The 21,523-nt window shown below is 47.0% G+C and overlaps 1 protein-coding gene and 1 long non-coding RNA gene across 2 annotated transcripts in view; one reads left to right on the forward strand and one right to left on the reverse strand.

The window, feature by feature from the left end:
• Positions 1-1,084: 1,084 nt before the first annotated feature.
• Uroc1 (urocanate hydratase 1) overlaps positions 1,085-21,523 on the forward strand; it is a 32,907-nt gene continuing 12,468 nt past the window's right edge. The window contains exons 1-15 of the mRNA XM_004854152.4: positions 1,085-1,291; positions 4,249-4,379; positions 5,157-5,250; positions 6,316-6,375; positions 6,741-6,869; positions 7,047-7,108; positions 10,934-11,000; positions 11,092-11,235; positions 12,410-12,498; positions 14,624-14,686; positions 14,949-15,128; positions 15,603-15,700; positions 16,280-16,352; positions 17,624-17,745; positions 20,049-20,119. Coding sequence (XP_004854209.1) covers positions 1,166-1,291; positions 4,249-4,379; positions 5,157-5,250; positions 6,316-6,375; positions 6,741-6,869; positions 7,047-7,108; positions 10,934-11,000; positions 11,092-11,235; positions 12,410-12,498; positions 14,624-14,686; positions 14,949-15,128; positions 15,603-15,700; positions 16,280-16,352; positions 17,624-17,745; positions 20,049-20,119 — 1,509 coding nt within the window. The 5' untranslated portion in view covers positions 1,085-1,165. The remainder of the gene's footprint in view (positions 1,292-4,248; positions 4,380-5,156; positions 5,251-6,315; positions 6,376-6,740; positions 6,870-7,046; positions 7,109-10,933; positions 11,001-11,091; positions 11,236-12,409; positions 12,499-14,623; positions 14,687-14,948; positions 15,129-15,602; positions 15,701-16,279; positions 16,353-17,623; positions 17,746-20,048; positions 20,120-21,523) is intronic.
• Positions 11,849-14,657, reverse strand: LOC110351060 (uncharacterized). Its single transcript, XR_002398069.2, has 2 exons — positions 14,539-14,657; positions 11,849-12,234 (listed from the first exon to the last, which is right to left on the reverse strand). It is a non-coding gene; the product is annotated as an uncharacterized LOC110351060 (long non-coding RNA).

The following is a 21,523-nucleotide window of genomic DNA, read 5'->3' on the forward strand; positions in this document are numbered from 1 at the left end:
GGAAGTGACAGAGATAGATAAATATTTTTTTATTACATTACAACATAACATCCAGTAGCAGCCGCTCACAGTACCCTAAGAGAGCAAAAGCAGCCCAGAGGGTGGCTAGAGCTAGACTTCTGGGTTCCAAGAGAGCTTGATCCAAGCTTCACCCCATCACCTCTCTAACCTGTTTTCTCATCCATGAAATGAGATGGTGCACCTCACAGAACAGGTGTGAGGGAGAAGTAAACTGCCTTATGTGATATGCTCAGAGAAGCAAAGCCTAGGAGGTGGAATCTGTCACTTACCTGCTCAGGCCTTTCCTGTCCACAGCAGCCTGTGCATTTGGTTACTGTTCACTTGTGTAGATTGGACAGGGACCAGAGATCATGGAACAGATCAGGAGCACAACTGGATCTGCACCCAGGTGTTGCTTTTCAGGTATGCTAGGATTCAACTGTGGTCACTTCCTGGCTGTGTGAGACCTGGGCCACAGTTTCTTTCTCTATAGCATAGGGCTAATGAGAAATGCTTTCTTGAAGAATTGTTCATGGATTAGGGGATGAGGGCCATCCCATAGGTGGTACATCACAAATTGCTTTGAGATTGGAGTAGAGTACCCTGTCGTGCCTTGAGAGCCAAAAGAAGGTATACAAGTTTGGGGGGAGAGTCCAACCACAACTGCCACCCATGCACACTCCCTCTTAGGTGGCAGGGAAGAGATGTACAAGGGACACTGGTTTCTGCCAGAGTCTCTGCCAAGTTCCATGTCACATGGTTCCCCATTACCAGGACACAAGTTCCAATATTGCCACCTTGGTGTAACTCCGTGAAACTTCCAGAGCAAATTCCAATGGTAGAGCCCCACCAGCTCCCCAAATCATATCCTAAACATAAGCCCCTCTGGGCACCCCATTTGAAGCATGAGTGGACCCCCATCTGGCCCAAGTCTCCCCAACAGGAAGCCTGCCCCTCCCCCCAAATCAATATTCCTATCGGCCAGCTAGTGACCCAAGGACCTGCCCCTGTGACCCACACGTGGCTCCTTCCATAGGCGCAGGGCCCAATGAGGGGCTGGAGGAGGTGTCCCTGGGACTGGAGGTCCCCATCCTGCTGAGTCCTGATTGTTCCTTGTCCTCCCGGCCTCCCCACTGTGCTGGTCTCTACTTCAATCTCAGCAGACATGTCCAGCCTCCAGGTGCTGTGCTCCGGCCTGCCCTTGCGACCCCTCCCACAAAACCAGGGACGCTGGGCTGGGGTGCCACACGCCCCTGTCAGGACCCCCGGCCTCAGCCCCATGGAGGAGCAGGTAAGAAGTCCAACTCATGTCTCCTGGGACCTGGTGTCTTCTAGGTACCCTCCAGGAAGTCCAGGCAGGCACCCCCTAATTCTGGCCCTCAACTGTCCACTTTAGCCTCCAAGAGCTCTGGGGGAGGGAGAAATGTATGCCAGACTCTGCCACACCTGATACTTCTTAGGAATGACCACCCTGAGGTTTGGAATTATAGACTCCATTTACAGATGAGGAGACCCTGAGGCTCAAGGTCACCCAGACAGTAAATGATGGTGGTGTGGACACCCCTAATGGGAGGAGGAACCAGGAAGTTGTAAACTGGACCAATCCCAGCAAGAAGAGTGAAATGTGTACCTTGCCCAGCCCAAACACTGCCTCATGACTTTCCTATTCTGCTGCCAATGGTCAGCTCTTGTGTCCATTTGTAAATGCCCCCTCCCCATCTGAGTGGATGTGCACTGCAGCTATCACCCTACTGAGAGAAGGATGAGTGCTAGAGAGAGCTGCAGTCCAGGCTGCCCCTCATCTGATGCCCCCATTTTATTACCAGGGCATAGACCTAGGTGAATGGGTGCACACACCAGCGGTCCTGAAGCTGCTCTGCCCTGGGGCAACTCTGGGGGCTGGCTTTTCTCATTTGTAAACTGAGGATGAAAATGTTTTAAGACAGCTGTGCAGAAGATCAAATGAAATAAAGCAGGTGACATGGTTATGTAAGTTTTCTACCTACTTTTTCTTTGTCAAGAATTTCAAAAACAGTGGGAAGAAAGTAGAAAATACCAATACAACAAAGATTTAGAGATGATTCTTGGTCATGGTGGCATATGCCTAGAATCCCACTACTCTGGGAGGCAGCAGGATCACAAGTTCAAGTTCCACCTGGGCAACTCAGGGACTTAGACCCTGTCTCAAAATTAAAAAAAAAAAAAAAAAAAGGTAGGGATGTAGCTCAGTGCCAAAGTCCTGGGATCGATTCCCATTAACACACAAAGCAATTCCGCCACCCCCAGAGACACTACATTTTTTGAGTGACAGTACCCTAGACTTTCCCCTGAATGCTGCCCACAAAGGCAGAGGGAGGGCTTGTTTGGGGGTTGCTGAAGGGGGAGGTGAGGCGGTTTGGGAGGGGTGGAGCTAGGAAGAAGCAGGAAAGGGTGTGGGTGGGTAACAGGAGGAGACACTGAGGGGGGTCCTTGGAGTGTGGGTGCTGGTGGACAGATAGGGAGAGGTAGAGGGGCGGGAAGCTCAAGGTCAGGAGAGAAGGGGTGGCTGGCACCCTGCCTCATAGTTCTCCCCACCTGGCTCAGCTCAGTGGATGTTGAGGCAGTGGTAACGTTTCCTTCCCCTTGTTCGCCTCCCTGCTGGTCGCCTCCATTTAGTCACCAGGGCTTACACAGAAGGCCCTGCCATCTGTCTCTGGGGTGACACCATTGTGGCTGCGAGACAGTGATCAGCCTCTAGGGTGTCTGTGGTGGCAGAGGACACCCAGGAGCTGACAGGCTGCCATCTCAGCTTTGCTTACACATGTTGCCTTTTGCTTGAAAGGTAGGGAGCCCTTGGAGTAGATTTCCGGGGAGTTGGAACTGTGGAAGGAGCCACATCTTCCCTCTGGGTATGGGGGTTGATTAGCCTTCAACTGGTCCCCCAGTCCAGTGACCTTATTGACAGCAGTCCCTTTATGCACTGGTTGCTTTCCTTTTTTCTTTTCTTTTAAATGTGTGTCTTTACCGAATGCTAGTGTTCTCAGAGCTCAGTCCTGGGCCCCTGTCTCTCCTGTGCCCTCCTGACTTCTGTCCACAGTCCACATAAATCGTCCAGCCTCACACCATCTCTCTCTTAGTTAGACATTTGTTGAGTGAGTGAGCAAATTTACCACACCTAAGTTTCCCCTCTTCCTCACCCCAGAGCAGCTGGTTAGCCACAGTTAGCTGGTTGAATAAGCGGCCACAATGTTCATTGGGAGACCTGGGCATCTCCCAGAGCCCCACCCTGCCTCACTAGCTCCCAACCCATGCTGCAAATTTGCCTCAGGGCCTCCTGCAGCCTATAAGACATAAGAAGGAAACAAAGACATCGCAGGCCCCATGGTGAAAAGCTCTGAAGAGAACCAAAGGTGGAAAGAAGGAGGCTAGAAGTTGGAGCTGTGGGTATGGCTTGGTGGAAGAATGCTTGCCTAGGAGGCACAAGGTCCTAAATTCCATCCTCAACACTGCAAAAGAAAAAGAAAAGCAAAAAAACAGTAAAGCCAAGACAGATCTGTTCTCCTAATGAGAAGTTATGGTAATAAAGGGGAGTTTGGGGTATGGAAGCATAAGTGCAAAGGCCAGAAGGCAGGACTTGGAGCATGCGGGGCCTGAGGGAGAAGAGTGATTGGACAGGGTGGAAGTTTAGGTTGCTTTCTGTGGTTGGGTAAGAAGCCTCAGAGGGGCTCTCCTTTCCCTCAGTCTCCTCCTGTCCCTGGCCTCAGACTCTGTCCAGGTCTCCTAGGAGCTATAGGTGTACAATGTACACTGCTGGAGTCTACCTAGGTGAGAATTCAGCCTTCAAACTCTTACCTAATCTGGGCACCAGGTGGAGGTTGCTTCTGTGCTCGCATGAAGTGTCAGCTCTTCTCCTCCTGAGGCTGCATCTCCCTGATCCCCAAGCCACAGGCCTCAGGCCCCTCACTGGCCTTGCTTTGGGCCAAACAGCCTAATCTCTGGGGCTGGGGCTGGTCCATAATGAGCAAGAAGAAGGAAGAGCTAGGTCCACCTTCCTGAAGGCAATGGGGCAGCAATTAGGGAAGGCCTCCAATAGAAGGCGATAGTGCAGATGGGCCTGGAGTATGAACCCGTTGGTCTCAGAATGGATCAATAGATGGCTGAGTGGAGCAGAAGAAGATCCAAGTGGGGAAGAAGAACAGCCCAGCATAGGGGGATCCAGGCCTGGACACCCCTGTTAAGCTGCCTGTCACATCCTCCTTTCCTACACAGTTGGCACTGAGGAATGCCCTGCGCTACTTCCCACCTGATGTCCAGGAACTGCTGGCCCCAGAGTTTGCCCAGGAGCTGCGACTATATGGGCACATCTACATGTACAGGTTCTGTCCCAATATTGAAATGAGGTGAGCACTGGTGGACATGATTTAAAGCAGGCTGTGCTAAAGATCGGGAAACCAGGGGAGTCCACAGCCAGGAAAATCTTGTCTGTCAAAGTTAGGGGCCACCTGGAGGTGTCATAGCAAGCTGATTCCCTCACTCAGGGTGAGGATGGTGGGAGAAGGACGTGTGCTGTCATCCTTGGCGTCTGGAGCTGAGAGCTGAAGGCAGCCAAGCCTGGTCAGAAGACAGAGACCCCTCATGAAACAGATCTCTCTTGCCTGGCCCTGCTGACCTGGGCAGTCCATCCTGGGAAATCCTGAAGCCAAATTGCAAACAAAATCCACTCAGAACACTTGTTTTGAGCCAGGGTCTAAGCAGGCTGAGCTGGGACTTGCAAAACTTCCTGTTTCACCCTTCAGGAGTGCATGTGCCATCACACCCAGCTAGGTAAAGGCTTCTTGAAAGTATATTTCACCTCTGCTTTGCCATCAGCTTTCTCCTAGGTACCCCTTGTCAAGTGGTGAGAGAGACTGGCTGGGGTGAGGGCCCCGAGTTCCCTGTCCCTGGCCATGTGGAAGCTCAGACTATCTAACCACCAGTGGGGTGGGCCTTAGTATGTAGTTTGTACAGACAGGTGGGCTCCTGTGCTGAGGCTCCCACCAAGTTCTCCAGGTGCCATGTCTCACTATCCATACCTGTGTGGCCAGACGCTATGGCTAGAATGGGTTCTGCATTTTAGCAGGAAGGAAAGTCTGGCACCTTCCCACCGTCATGCCTGGTGCCTGGACTTCCCCTTGCAGAGCCTACCCAATCGAGCAGTACCCTTGCCAGACAAAAGCCGCCGCAGCCATCATGCACATGATCATGAACAATCTGGACCCTGCCGTAGCCCAGGTAATGGCTGAGAAAACTATTCCGAGGCCCAGCTCTCCTCAATACAAATGTAGCATGAGACACATATGTAATGTTTTCAAGCTTTTAATTTACTTACAGATTCATCGATGTTATAAAACTAGTACAAGGGCCCCCATACCCTTATCCTGGCTTCTCTTTAATTACCTCTTCTGTAACTCCAGGACCACATCAAAACCGGGACATTGACACCAATGTGACAGATGTACCTATAATTTTAAATTTTCTTCCTTTTCTTTGTTGTTGTTTTTGTTTTTGTTTTTACTGTACTGGGGGCAGAACCCAGAGCCTCAGAGCCTCACACCTGTAAGGCAATGCTCTACCATTGAGCTACATACCCAGCCAAATTTTCTAATCATCACATAAAAAGGTATGAAGAAACAGATTTTATACTATACTTTACTAATCCTAATATATCAAAATGTTTTAGCATATAATAAATATAAAATTATTAAAGAGCTATTTTACACATTTTTCACACTGAGTCTTTGAAATCATGGTGTATTTCTCAAGTAGAGCACTGCTCGGTTGCCTGAGGCTGGTGGCTGCCATATTGGATGGCATGGATATGACTACATGTGCCTGACTTGGGCATCCTATGTTAGACAGTCTGTGTCAGTTACTCATATTTGAGAAAGGGTAGCCTCCAAGAGTAAGTCCCAGAGTTTCTTGAGGGCAAGAAAGGCTCTTGAAGGTTGCTAACATTTAACTGCTTTGTCTAGCAAGTGAGAACTGGTCCTGGACGCAGACTCTGATCAGACTAACTTTGACATTAATCTTAGTCCAAGTTCCCAAGGTGATCCCAGACCCATCTCTGACCCTAGCCCCAGGCAGACCCCTTACCTCACCCACAGAGAACCCAATGTTCTTGCAGATACACCTGTCCCTGGGCCTCATGCTTCTTGCTTCTCCCTCTTTCCCCATCTTCTTCCCCCAATGAATCCAGCCAAGGGGTTGGGGGTCCTTCCTCTCCCTGTTCCCCTCACTGTCCACAGCTCCATTTCCATTCCTAGGTCCTCTTTTCAGACAACACCATGTCTTTTCCAGTTTCCCCAGGAGCTGGTGACCTATGGAGGAAATGGGCAGGTGTTCAGCAACTGGGCTCAGGTACAGTGGCTGTGTGGCCTCATCCCTACCTCCCTCAGCCTAGGATGAAATGACAAATCTAGGGATCTGCTTCCTGCATGCCCAAGGCTCCTGCACTGGAGACTATTTTGGGATGTTGCCATTATAAAAATGGGTGGGAGCAATGTTATTGAAGGATCCAGAAGCCAGGGAGTATGATGGAGAACCTGGAAGAAGAGGGCCACTGGGCAGGACCACCCCAGGGCCTGCAGGAGTCCTGGGTCTCTAGTCTAGGTGTAGGTCTAGGAGTCTAGATCTCTAGTCCTGGGCATGGCCTAGAAGCCCTGGGGTGGAGGGGGACTGCCCACTTAGGCTTACAGAACCTTGCATGCTTGCTATCCCTTTAGTTCTGGCTGACCATGTACTACTTGTCGAAGATGACTGAGGAGCAGACTCTGGTCATGTACAGTGGACATCCGCTGGGCCTCTTCCCGAGCACCCCTGGCGTCCCACGGCTGGTCATCACCAACGGGATGGTGTGTCAGAAGTAGTGGGCACCATGCCTGCCCAGGGCCTGAGCCACAAGAAAGGGGGTACTGGGGACAAGGAGGATAGCCAAGTGCTCCTGAAACTGCTCAGGAACCATTTCCTAGGGCTCCAAGCTTGAGCCCCAGCCCTCGGCCCCTGCTGTCTATTCCCTCCCTCTTTTTCAGGTCATTCCCAACTATTCCTCCAGGACAGAGTATGAAAAGCTCTTTGCCTTGGGAGTTACAATGTAAGTCACTATTTTAGTTTATTAACATGGCATTTCCTTCCTAATCATACTTTACTATAAAACAGTGTGGTCAGTATTAAATAAAATTTTTGAAAAACACAATCACAGCACTATAGCATAGTAATTTCATTTTTTACAAATTCCCTGGTAATGTAAATGCTTACATTTTTATATACATCTAAGCAAGAGAACATACAACTTCAGATTCTACCTTTTTCAAAGATCTTATTATGAGCAATTTCAAACATAAAGAAAACTAAAAGAATTTGTAGGGAACATCATCGAAAGTCTGTAATTAATGTGCTACTATGCTCACTTTAGTACATGTTTATCTATCTGTCTCTCCTTCCATCCATCCATTCAGCTTGCTTTTGGATATGCCTCAAGGTAAGTTGCAAATATTACTGAATGGGATTCAGTATTTGTTTAGATTTTTCTCTTGAAGTAGTATTTGCATGTACAATTGGTCCTCAATATCTATGGGTTCTACATCCTCAGATTCAACCAACTGTAGATCAAAAATAGTGTATTTGAAAAAAATCTGTGCAATGAACATATGCAGACTTTTTTCTCATCATTATTCCCCAAATAATACAACAACCATTTACATAGCATTTACATTATGTTAGGGATTGTATACTCTAGAGATGATTTAAGAGGATGTGCATACGTTCTGTGCAAATGATATACCATTTTATATCACTCACTTGAGTGTGTGAGGATTTTGGTACCCATAGGTATACTGTAATGAGATGCACACATCCCACATGCCCCATATGATGGGCTTGACACATTGTGCACCTGAGCAAATCAACCCCTGGCCATCAGGTACTATTGCCCTCGAGAGCTCCTCCTAGGGTTACAGATTTTCATTTGTTATAAAGTTGATTCATGTTCTGAATCAAAAACTATTTCATCAAACATTGTGAAATGAACTATAGTGAAAATGAAAGCCCTCTCTTGCCCCAGACTCCTCAGTTAAATGTATGTTGTGTCCTTCCAAGTGTTCTTCATGTGTGTGAATTCATGACATAGGTAGCTAAGATGGCCTCTGCACCTTCCCATGGAGGTTATTCCATTGCAGGAAACATACATCTAACATATTCTTGCTTGACCCACAGTGTTCAATTGCACTATAGCCCATTTATCCCACTCATCTCCTGATTTGGGTTTTTCCAGTTCTTTGGGGTTATAACTAATGTTGCAGTGACTGTTGTCCTCGAGTATAATTTTGTGGGTTTTTAGGAATTTCACCCTAGGCTAACTGCTATGTAAAGTGCAGCCAAGGAGACCCCATGATAACACTTTGTATTATAATCATGATAACAGGCACTACCATTTTATTATCCCAGGATTGACAGATGACATTACATTTAACCTTCTATGCAATTTTCCAAAATAGGTATCTTTATTACCCCATTTTGTGGAGAAAGAAACTGAACTCAGAAACCCAGTTAATATTTTTTGTTGACCATAAGTAGCTGCTGTTGCTACTTTTGTTTTTAACATTGCTAGACCTGCAAGCCTTTCCTATGCCAGTGGAAGCAACCATAGGGTCACAATGATGGGATTCCATGTTCTGGTCCACTGCTTCACAACTGTGACCCTAGGTGAGTCATAGTGCTTCTCTGTTTAGCAGATCCAAGATTGAAGTTCAAAGAGGGCAGAGCTGCAGGAATCAGACCTGGTGTGGCTGCATTACCAAAAGGTTTACCTCAGGTGCTATGGAACAAATTGACTAAAGACAAAATGAGAATTTCGGAGTTCCAGCAGCGCAATTGGTTAGCTCATGGTACTTATACAAAGTGAGAATTGCCAATAGAGACAGAAAAAGATTTAAATACATAAGTGATCTGATAAATGCTAATTATAGCTAAGTCTTTGCACTATTAGGTTAACAAAACTGAAAACACAGAGACTACGCAGTGCTGGTGAGGATGTGAGGAAAAAGGCAGATACAGATTGTTGGTGGAAGTCTAAGTCAGTACAGCAAGGCTGGAAATGATTGGAAGAGGTGCCACCCAGCCATTAATGTCAAAGTTTCATATGTATAAACCGTGTGTCCCCACCACTTTAACTCTAAGAATTACTGTGTAAGCACCAATGATCTCAGTCAGTTCCCAGCTCTGCCAAGTGTCCTTGTGCAACCTTGAGTCTTGGGTATCATCTGTACAGAAGGGATATTAATAGCTCCTATAGCTAAGTGTTGTGAGGAAATTAACAAAGTGATAAAGGTGAACTCCTCAGCACCATGACACAAAGCTCAAGTGAATGCAGCCCTAACAGGGAGCACAACCCAACAAGGGTTCCATGTGGCCCTGGTGGGACACCTGTCTCCCTGGTAGATCTTTATTATATTTACATTATTCTCTTATGTTTGTAGTAGTTATTCAACCTTTCAAGATAAGGGAAATATAGCCCCATTTTTTAGAAGAGAAAACAAGAGGTTCTGAGTGGTCAAGTGCTCTGCATGGTTATGTGATAGGCTTGGTACTAAGACACAGGTCTGTGAGAAGGCATCCTTGATCCAGTAGAGAGAAGGGGCTGGGGGGAATATCTAGGGGGTAGGAATCTAATAGAAGAGATATGAACTTGACATTTTCAAGGGAGAAAAGCAAATAGCAGTACTGTCAAGAATGTCCTGGTCTTCAGGCATCAGCAAGTGCCACCTTTCCCTACCACATTGCCAAAAATTTATACGTTTCATAATTATCAAGTGATGGAAACAGCCATGCTTATGCCTCGGTGACAGTCACTTAGGAATTTGGTTTCTATTAATATTTAAAATGTTGGTATGTGATAACCCAGTGGTCCCCCTCCTTGATTTCTACCCTGGGAGACATGACTGACACACAGGTTCAGGGAAGCAAATAGAGGTTATACTGCAGTTGTTATATAGCAAAACCAAAGCCATCCTGATTACTAGCAAGGAGAGTAAAGAACATTCAGTGATTTTGGATGCTGTATGCTGTGAAGCCATGAAGAGAAATGAGTGGGGGTCTCTATGTGCTGATGTGGAAAGAACCCTACAGTGGGGTGCTGAAGCAAAATTTACAGAATGAGACCATTTAGGTAAATGTTCAGAATAACACCAGGAACCTCTCAGGCAAAATAATACTCTAAATGTCACCCATTGAAATGCAATGGGCAGCAAAGTATGCAGATCTGAAGCATAAGGCTTGATGAATTTTGAAAAATGTGTGCACCCTTGCCACAACCAATTGGTGAGGTCTGGCCCCACCACATTCCCCATGTCCCCTTCCAATAGGAAGATTCCTCAGAAGGAAGTTTACTGAATGTCACCTAATGGAATTCTACAGAATATGCCCACTCCTGTCTGGCTCCTTCACTGGGTCACCTCACATATAATAGGGTCTCTGCTCCTTTTCTCTGTCATACGTATTTCATCATGTTCATATGCTGTAATTTGTTTCTCTTTTCTCCTGCAGATGAACATTTCAGATCCTTTAGATTTTGGCCACTCCCATTCGTGTACATGACTTTACATGGGCATTAGCATGTAGCATGAGTGTGCTGGACCTTGTTCAGCTATAGTCTGTATTCCCCAAAGTGACATTTTCTTAACCAACTACATGTCAATTTATAGGAAAATAAAATCTGCTTGTAAAAAATCTGGGAGGCAGGAGGGGACCAAAACTGAAGGGCTATAGCCTATTATATTCTCTCTTTTTTTAAAAAACGAATGTAGGAATGCCTTTAGGGGTAGTTAAAAGTTCATTTTCAAGTTCCTAAAGTGGGGATTGGAAAAAGCTACGCCTGGAATCTGGCTCAGCTTCCTGTTTGGCTTGCTCTCTCTGTGGTCAGGTACGGCCAGATGACAGCAGGCAGCTACTGCTACATCGGTCCCCAGGGAATCGTCCATGGCACAGTGGTGAGAGACTGGCCGCACCTGTATAAGAGGGTGAATCCTGGGAGGCGAATGTGGCAGGAGATAGTGAGTACCTGGCCTCCTCTGCCTGCAGCTCACTGTGCTGAATGCTGCACGTCGATACCTGGGCATCGAGGAGTTGGCTGGGAAAGTCTTTGTCACCTCTGGGCTTGGTGGGATGAGCGGGGCTCAGGCCAAGGCTGCAGTCATCGTGGGTTGTATTGGTGTGATAGCAGAGGTGAGTGGCAGTAGCTTTTGTCTTTGTTCGTCCCTCCTTCCCTCCCTCTCTCCCTTCCTTTCAGAGCTGCTCACACCTATACTTCTCATCTTCTCTCACCCTCAAACCCTCCACAAACCCCTGCACAACCTCACTGGGTAGGCTCCCACTATAGCACATGTTTGCTCTTTTCAAAGTGTCCATCACCCTCCGCAGTCGATGCCTATTGACTGCCTTTCCATGCAACTGTGATCATCCATTTATGGGACACTTCCCTATGTCCCATCAAACTCCTGGACTCTAGATGGGAGAGAATAAATGTTAACAAATAAATGAGTGTAGACTTCCCCAACTTGAACAGTGCAGAGTCAGGTGGAAGAGGCAGACAAGTCACCCCTCAGTAGAGGTGTATGTGGATACTTTACTTTCAGTGGGTCTCATTCCTCTCTTTGGTAGGTAGCAAGGACAAGAAGAGAAGCAAAATGTTGAGGAACTTAGGAGCTTTGAAATAAGCCTTGGGGATATAAACCAATGTAATTTGTACCTAGTTGATATTAATTCTGTATCATACATACGTGTACTTGTTAGGGCTGAGTTGGGCTGCAAGTAATAGAAAATGCATCTATAGTGACTCACATGAATGGGGTTTTATTTTTCTTGTGTCAGTAACAGTACCAGCATTGGTTCAGCAGCTCAGTGATGTCAGGTTCAACATCTCTAGATTCTACCAGGTTCCCTTCATGCATACAAAATTTCTGCCCAAGCCCAAGCCATCCCAACCACATTCAAAGCAGGAAGAAGTAAGAAGGGAAATATCAGCTATGACTGATTGTTTCAGCAGGAAAATCATGTCTCGGAAACTCCTTTTATCTCATTGGTCAGTCTTGAATCAGGTGTATGTTCTTACCTACAAAGGAGGATAAGAACAGTACACAGGTTGGTGTAATTAATGGTTCATTAATGGTTGTGGTTCATCTGCTGGAGCTGAATAGCGTCATCCTGAATTTTGAAATCTTGTTTCTGGTAGCAAAGGAGACAAGAAGTGGAATTAGTGTAAAGGAAGCTCACAGTGCCTGCCCCAAGACTGTGTAATAAAAGGAGTGGTCTCAGCACCTAAAGAGACAGCACCTAAATAGTGTACTTTGATATTCTCAGGATAATTTGTAACAAGTGGCTCTGTGCTTCATGGCCCCAGGTTGATAAAGCAGCTCTTGTAAAACGTCACCAGCAAGGCTGGCTGATGGAAGTGACTGACAGCTTGGACCACTGCATTGAGAGACTCAGGTACAGCTGCTGCTGCTACTGGAGCACTGGAAGGGGGAGACCATGAGAAGAGGCTGGGAGGCTGGGCTTCTTTGTATGGGGCTTTTTAATACCTGATACCTGGTTACAGGTGGGCACCACACCACGTGCTGAGCCAGAGGTCGTCCTGTAGAAATGTCACATGATGAACCTTGAAAGATCCTATTTCTCACCAGTTGTTGTCTAAAGTGAATAGGAGATTACTGCATGTGTATCCACCGTGATGGGTTTCAGCTCGTTCTCTTGGTGTTCATTGCTCAGCCTCAGTTTCATGAAGGGTGTACCTTGTGTTTCTCACTGTGTGGTCTCAGGAACCTGGCACATGACAAGTGCTCACCTACTTACCTGCTCACCTGCTCACTTTTTGGGAAGTGCCTATTGGAATCACACTTCTCCCATGGCTCCATGGACTTGGCAGGGGCAAATCTCACTCTCACTGTGCTGACTGCTTGCCTGTGTGGCTTGGTGGTGGCATTTCTCCTCCCATTTGGTGTCTTCAGCGATATTTAGTGGAGACATAATGGAAGTAGCTGCTCTGGATACTACTACTTGGGTGCCAAATTTGAGGAAACCCAAAACTTTAAAGAGCAGAGTCCTGTTTGGGGCAGTGGTTCCCTAGTGTGGCTCCAATGAGAATCATGAAGGGGAGCTTCCAAGTTGTTTATACATGAGAAATAACACAGTGACCTTCCAAATATACCCATTATTCAGAGCACACCCTATTTTAACATAGATCTTTCTAAAACACCAATTTCACCACAGTACCTCCCTGTTTAAAACTCTTAGAGATCCCAGCACCTACAAAAAGCCCTACAAAACCAAAAACACCTCTCAGATGTCTGTTAATAATAGGTGAAATTCCCAACTCCAGGCATGGCACCAAAGGATCTTGCCAGACATAGCTCTTGTCCAGGTTTCATGCTGTGCATCTTGAGGATGCACACAGCATGCACACATACACACATACATCCACACAAAAACACACATAAATGCATACACATGCTCATACATATAACCACAGACATGCACATAAACACATACATCCACACATACACATGTATGCACATACACACAGGTGCATACATGTATGCATATGTGAACACACATGCACAATATGCACATACATACAAAACTAAATCAGTTTGAAGGGCTTTCTTGAATACTTGGTCTACTCCACTGTATAGACTGAGCAGAGGAAGAAACTGATGGAGATGCAGTTAGCCTTCTATAGGCTTTCGGTTCCTGTGATCCTCCTTCCTGGATGTTTCATGATCCACACTGGCCTCCATCACTGCTTTGAGATGTGTCCTTTCCTGCTTCAGTAGTATGGCCTTGTTTTTTTTTTTTTTTTTTTTTTTTGGTATTAGTACTAGGGATTGACCACAGAATGCACTGAGCTAAATCCCCAGGTCTTTTTTTATCTTTTAAATTTTTTATTTTGAGTCAGGGTCTTACTAAGTCAATAAGTTGCCATATTGGGCTCAAGCTTGTGATTCCAGAGTGCTGGGATTACAGGTCTGCACTACTACAGCTGGTTTACCTGCCCCTCATGAGTGCAAGGATGTGCCTGGCTCCCACAGTCTTCTTTTTTTCCAGCCCAATGTGCAGTTCATCTACATACCTAGCGGGGCCACTCCGTTTGACCCATTTTGGTTTTTGACACCTCTACCACCCACAAATTCTATTATTTCTTTCCACCCTCTGTTCACCAAAATAGGTTTTGATTCTTGTTCTTCTATTTTTCCAAACAAGTTTGAAAATCCTCTTTAGTGAATAATTTCAGGACCCCTGGAGTGAGTTCTATGAAGATCCTGATTCTGACAGCCATAGCCCTGATCCTGTGAACCTTCTTAGGAAGAGTTATCACCAGTGTGGGGCTAGTTTTCCCATCAGGGGCATTCAAGTCTGCCTTTTTCCCTTTTGGTTTTGCGTTCTGAACAAGAGATGAGGACATTAAAGTCCGTACTTCACAGGCCCCACACTCACACACAATCCTCTTAGTGGCCTCCTAGCACATCTTACCTGTGAAATGATAGGAGGCAGGCTGGTCGGGGCAGTTGTGGACAGACATGGCAGGGCCATCTGTTCTGCTTTTGTGTACTTCTAGGGAAGCAAGGAAAAAGAAGGAGGTACTCAGTCTTGGTTACCATGGCAATGTAGTGGACCTTTGGTAAGTAGGGGGCTGGGAATTGGTAGTGTTACGGTGACCAGGTGAAGCCCTCCCAGCAAAGCTCCTGACCCTGACCAGATACTTCCAGGGTGCAAACTTTGAGCCTCAGCCCAGTCCTGCCTTGAACAACCCCACGCCCACCCACACCCGTGACAGCCTTCCCATCAGTGCCCTTTCCAGGACGTGGGTGGGAAAATGGGCTGCAATCACCACATGGCTGCCCCAGCCTAGGTCTCATACCATGCATCCCCTTCTTCTCCAGGGAGCACCTCGTCCATGAATTGGACACCACAGGAGAGCTCTTGGTGGATCTTGGGTCAGATCAGACATCCTGCCATAACCCATTTAATGGAGGCTACTACCCTGTGCAGCTCAGCTTCATTGAGGCCCAGCACCTCATGGCTTCCAACCCACCTGCTTTCAAGGACCTAGTGCAGGAAAGGTGAGAGCAGGCCCAGTGCTTCTCAGGGTGGGGACAGCAGGACCTTCTGGTCTGGGCAGCATACTTTACCTGAGTCTGGCTGAAACCTGGTTCTCAAGTGACTAGATGTGTGATACTGGGCAAAACCTTAACCTGTCCAAGCCTCTGCCTCCTCCTGTCAGACAATCATGAACACATATTCCTCCTGGGAACACTGGAGATATTTGAAAAATCTTCAGCACTTCTGACTTAAATCAGCCCTTTTCATCTTTTTTCCCCAAGGGCCAAATGGGTTGGTGAACTATAAATGCTTGTTTGTAGGGGCTTCCAGCTAGGTCTTGAAAGATACAGAGGGCTTAAACAGATGGTAGGGTGGGAGAAGCACAGGGCTTTCTAGGCAGTAGGGGTTGGAAGCCATCAAAAGGCTTGATGGGGTGGGGCTGGGAGTCTGTAGTGGAACACCAGTGGGAGAGCTGACTTGCCTGCTTGTTGCAGCTTAAGAAGGCACATCTCAGCCATCAACAGGCTGGCCAAAGAAAACTTCTTCTTTTGGGACTATGGCAATGCCTTCCTTTTGGAGGCACACAGAGCAGGTAGGTAGAAGGAAGGCTGAGAACCTCCATTCTCTACTGCTTCATATTCACTTACTCTGCCAGAGGATCACCCAGAAAGTGCCCAGGGGAGGCTTCACTGTGCCTCTGCCCAAGCATTCCTTCGGCAAGCTGACCTTGCTGGGTGGTTGGGCATCTCACGGTCTCAGTTTCTCCATGTACTTTAAGAACTTAAAGTGCCACAGAGAGAGTAGGCACAATGCTCAGGAATGGGTTCCAGTGCCAAACTATGCAACTCTCCTTTTCTAGATGGAAACTTCTTTCTATAAGACTTCCAGTGCATTCACAGAAGAGTCTCCCTCCCAACCAGGGCCTCCTTCCTGGGCAATGATGCTCCAGTGGGCCACTGGAGACAGGTGCTGAGTACACAGACAAATGTGTCCATGCCCTGCATCCAGGCCACATAAATGGTAGCATGCCATCAACAAGGCTGCATTCTGCATTTGATCCTCTTCTTTTACTTAAAAAAAAAAAAGCATTTTGCTGGTGGGTTGTTTGGTTAGATCATCATTTGGGGTAACCCTCTTGGTCCTCATCCTGAGCTGGTGATTCTGTCCACAGGAGCAGATGTGGCAAAGAAGGGTGCCAATAAGACAGAATTCCGTTACCCCTCATATGTCCAACACATTATGGGGTAAGTAATAGGGGAGCTGATGGTTTTGGGATACCTAGGGCCATTCCTATCCCCTTTCAGGGTCTGGGACCTGGCACATAGGTCAGAAAAGCATAAAACTATGACCACCACTGAGGTCATACATGAAATCCTTTCATGACCTCAGAGTGGCCAGGTACAGGGTCATAGTATTCCCACCATAAAATACTGGCAAAGAGGAACTAACAATGTGGAGAATTTCTTCAGGGCCACAGTGAGAGAACAGAGAAATCCAAGGAAGCCAGTAGCAAAGGTCACTTTCTGTGAACACCCCGACCTATGAGTACTCAAAACCTTAGTGGCACTGCTGAAGAGGTCGCTGCCCATCCTATAGCCATGGCTCAAGTTCATGAAGACCAGGACCTGTTGTGGTCCTGGAGCCCATACACCCACCTGGCTGTGCAAGGTAGGTCCAGGGTGAAGAGAAGCATCCCAGGACAGTCAGAGGAGGAAGAACCAGGAAGAGGACCAGGACCAAGGGCAGAGGTTACAGAGCCAAGCTGAGAAGTCTAGGCTTTACAACTCACAATGGTCAGTGTATACAGATGGGGCAAAGAGGGCAAAGGTCACATTCTCAGATTCACTGTGGGATGTGGAGGCAGAGCCAGGAGTGAGCTGCAGTACAGAACAGCTGGGCATTCCCATGGGAGGTAACAAAAGAAAGAAGCCCTTGAGGGAAGCACCCAGAATGCCCTGGCAAGTGCAGGAGCCCTAGAGGGACATTTAGTGACAGAACCCCTCCACCAGAGGTCACTCAGTCATGGAAATGGGCCACCTGGGAAGTCAGTTGACTTAACAAAGTGAGTTCACCAAAGGCCAAGTCCCTATATAGACTCCTTTCTTTCAACCATAGCTTTGGGTGACTGATTTTTATGTAGTCTTTGCAACAGTAGTTCAAGGAAATTTCTATTTGTCCTTGTCCCAGCTCCTCGATCAGGCAGAGAAGATATGGTGCAGCCTAAAAAGGGGAGACAGATTGGAGAGGATTGAGGGGCATGAGGGAGACTAAGAGGCATGAAGTAACTGAAGGGGAAGAAGAGGAGTTGAGAAAGGGAGGGCACGGAGGGATAAGGAGGGGACTGAGAATAAAGCAGGTCCTCTGATACTGCTGTTGAGTTGGAGACCTGAGAGTGTCAAGCTTCATCTGAATGCTGATCCCCTCTTCCCTGGGCAACCATATGCTGTTCCCCTGGTCCTGGCAGAAGGTGCTACCAGCCCAGAAGCCCTAGTTGAGGAGGTGTTTGTCCTTGCAGGGACATATTCTCCCAGGGATTTGGGCCTTTCCGCTGGGTATGCACATCGAGGGACCCCCAGGACTTGGCTGTCACAGACCAGCTGGCCACATCTGTGCTGGAGAAGGCCATTGCCGATGGAGGTGACACTGTTGGTGGGGAATGCTCATGAGTGGGTAGTTTCCAAAGCCTCTTCCTCTGTAAGGTGCCTGGCATGGGGAATCCTGGCCTCTGAATGTTGTTATGAGCCCTGGAAGCATATGCCCTATGTGCTCCATCATGCTCTAGAACTTTGCTAAGTGTGCAGTCAGGACCTTCTGATTGAAAATGACAGAAAGCCATTGTGTTAATTAGCTTTCCATCACAAAATACCTGAGAAAATCAATTTAACAGAAGGAAAGGTTTATTTTAGCTCACATTGTCTTTGGGTCTATGGTGAGGCCTCGCATCAGGGCAGAAGCACATGGTGGAGCAGCTAAGAAGCAAAGAGAGACAAGAAGCCTGAGTCCCAGTATTTCCTTCAGTGGTATGCTCCCAAAGACCTGACAACACCCAATTAATTCTCTAAAGGTTCCATCATCTGACAATAACATACAGGCTGGCTACCAAGCCCCAGCTCATGGGCTTTGAAGGAAATATCAGATCCAAACTATAGGAGCCACTCAAACTGGCTAAAGCAGAAGGGTCCTTCAGGCTCAGACAACCTAGTAGTCACAGCAGGGGTTTACAGCAATCCCTCTCTGGCCCAGATTCTCTCCTGCATGTCATCTGGCCCCTGAAAGCCCTTGAGCACTGGCCTTGGATTTCTGTCAACAGCACTGCTGATTCCTGTCAGTTGTCTTTCATGAGCATACCACCAGTGTCTTGGGACCCATCCAACCTGCCTGGTCCACTCAAATGTTCTTTAAATCAGTAGCTTCAAAATTGGTCTTAGCTTTTGTGGATGCAGAATTGGGTCTGTCTCTTTGACCTGGATGACTATGCTCTTACTGAGTTTGTGTGTTCCTGTCCTTTTCTTAAACCACACTGCTCTTGTCAAATGCATTTGACATTGTTGTCATGTGGAGAAAAGGAGGCAATTAGGAAATAGTCTCAATTGCCAGAGTTCTCACTCCTGCTTCTCAGTGGCATTTCTGCAGACCTAGGTGGCCTTCTCTCATGGGAGAATTTCTCAGCCTTAGCTGCTTGCTCTAAGACCCTAGGGCCCATTTTAACCCTGCTACCGACTCCAGGTCCCATGGCCTATGTCAAGGGTCCAGGCCACACAGATCCAGGAGCCAAGAGGAGTGGAGGAAGAACCCAGGGCCTTCTCTTAGGAAATCTGGATCTATGCTTCTCCAGGCCTCCCTGGCTTCAAAGAGCTCCCCAGCCCTTGGCAGGTGGGCTGCTGAGTATTTAACAGCCAGCACTCTGAAAAGAAGCCCTGGGCTAATGACTATGGTGCAAATATTCCCAGCATGATTGACTTCAAGCTATGACTGTGACTTGGCTCTGTGAAGTTTTCACAAGGAAGATTTGACAGACACAGATAACCTTGAGTGCATAGATCATAGAAAAGGGCAGTGCAATAATATGCAGGGGTGAATCTGGAGTATTGCTTTTTTTTTTTCCTTCAGTACTGGAGATTGCACCCAAGGTCTTTGAACTAAGACACAGCCTCAGTTCTTTTTTTAAATAAAATGTTTTATTTTGAGACAAGGTCTTAATATTAGTTGCTAAGTGGCCAGGCTGGGCTTGAACTTGCAATCCTTCTACCTCAGCCTCCCAGAGTGCTGGGATAAAGGCATGCACCAGCCAATATTGCCTTCATTTTTAATATAATTTTTTAAAATATAAGTTTATTTAAGTAAGATTTTAATGATATCTCTGTTGACCACTGACTCACACAATTTCCAAAAAATTAGTCATCCTACTCTCATGAGATGATATGAGCTGTTCCTATGCACCATGATCACCACCCCTTCCACTCACTCTCCTGGGATAGGCCAAGTTCATTCCCACCACACAGCTTTGGCACTGACTTTTCCTTCTGCCTAGGACTCTGTTCCTGCTGAGCCTTGTGTAGCCAACTTCTCAGCATTTAGGACTCAGCCTGACTGTCACCTTGGGGGAGTCTTTGGTCGCCCAACCCACTACCCTAGTGATGACTGCATCACACTCTCTTATTGTCTCATGACCAGCCCAAGCCTCTGTTTCTGGTACCTAGCAAAGCGGTTGTTATACAGCAGGCCCTGATTAGCTGTTAGCTGATGGAATGGACGTAGGACCAGGAGTGGGCTGCACAGTGGAATGTGCTGGGGGTTATGTGTTGGGCTCCCTGGCCCTGAGTGCTGGCTCCAGTGATGTGGTCACAGCAGGTGCCTATGGCCAGCAGTCTGCAGAAGGGTGAGGACTCCCTGGCAGGAGCTCCTAGTGCCTGTGATATCCTTCCCCTTTCTCCCTACAGTGAAGCCATCTGTGAAACTGCAGTATATGGACAATATCCGCTGGATCCGAGAAGCTGCCAAGCATCAGCTGGTGAGGATTCCAGCCTGGGGGCCTAAAAGAGTGGGCTGCAGGGCTTGGAGAAGGCCAAGCTTTCAGGATACTGCCTAGAATTGAGGCAAAGCTAACAGGTTCTCACCCAGCACATAGCACGTAGCTTGCTGTTCCCTGGGAGGGTACAAGACTCTGGACCCTGTGCGACTGTTCACAGCCACCCCATGGTGACCTGCCATCTTGCTCAAGAAAAAAGAGACAGACAAAGAAGTTGGGACCTTGTAAAAGGTGGCCTGGATAGTGATGTGGAGCAACTAGAACACTTATGCACTGTTGGTAGGAACATAAAGTGGTACAGCTGCTGTGGAAAATAGTCTAGATGTTTATCAAAAAATAGAAAAGAAAACTACCATATGATCCAGCCATCCTACATATGGGTATACAGTGGTACCTGGGTTCACAAACTCAATTTTTTCCACAACTCTGATCACAAACCAAATTGGATGAGAACCAAATCAAATTCAATGGTAGGTTCCATCTTGACTTTATGAGGAAATTAGATTCAGTTCTTGTCCAATTCAGTTTGCAACCAGAATTGTGGGCAGAGTTAAGTAGGTGAAGCAAGGTACCACTCTATATCCGAAAGGATTGGAAGGAGGATCTCAAAGAGCTATTTTTATGTGCATGTTTATAGCAATGATTTTCCCTGTAGCTAAAATAAGAAAGCACTCCAAATGTCCATGGACAAATGAATGTATAAACAAAATGTGCTCCCTGCTTACAGTAGTGATTAGTTACTTTTCTTGTTGCTGAGACAAAATACCCAACACCCAAAGTTAAAGGAGGAAAAGTTTATTTGGCTCACAGTTTAAGAGGTTTTGGTTCATAGTTGGCTGGCTATAAGGAAGGGTGGCATGGCAGAGAAGCCTCACAGAGAAGAAACAGTTAATGGTGGGCAGAGGGTAGAAGGCAGCAAGTGACAAGTAACAAGTATGGACCCTCTTTCTGTTCCTTATATCCTATCCAGGCTACCCACCCTTAGGGCAGGTAGCACTTACACCCAGGGTGGGGTAGCCTTAATCCTAGCATCATGCCATGAATCAATCACAGCATCACATCCTTGATCCCAACTTCACACACTCTAGGTGCTGCCAACTCTGCAAAGCCTACATAAGGCTCTAGGGGAACATCTAGATACAAGCCATAACAAGTGGAATCTTATTTGGCCTTTACATGGAAGGGAATTCTGATACTTGCTGCCACATGGGTGAACCCTGGAAATGTTATGCTGAGTGAAATAAGACAAATACAAAAGGATAAATACTGTATGATTCCATTCATATTGTATGAGGTCCATACAATAATCAAATTCACAGAGACAGGAAGCAGGATGGTGGGGTCCAGGGACTAGGGGAGAGGGAATGGGTAGTTAGTGTTCAATGA

This window comes from Heterocephalus glaber, unplaced genomic scaffold (assembly GCF_053883595.1).
Source record: "Heterocephalus glaber isolate CG9 unplaced genomic scaffold, H.glaber_assembly_v1.0 deba00001472, whole genome shotgun sequence".
NCBI lineage: Eukaryota > Metazoa > Chordata > Mammalia > Rodentia > Bathyergidae > Heterocephalus > Heterocephalus glaber.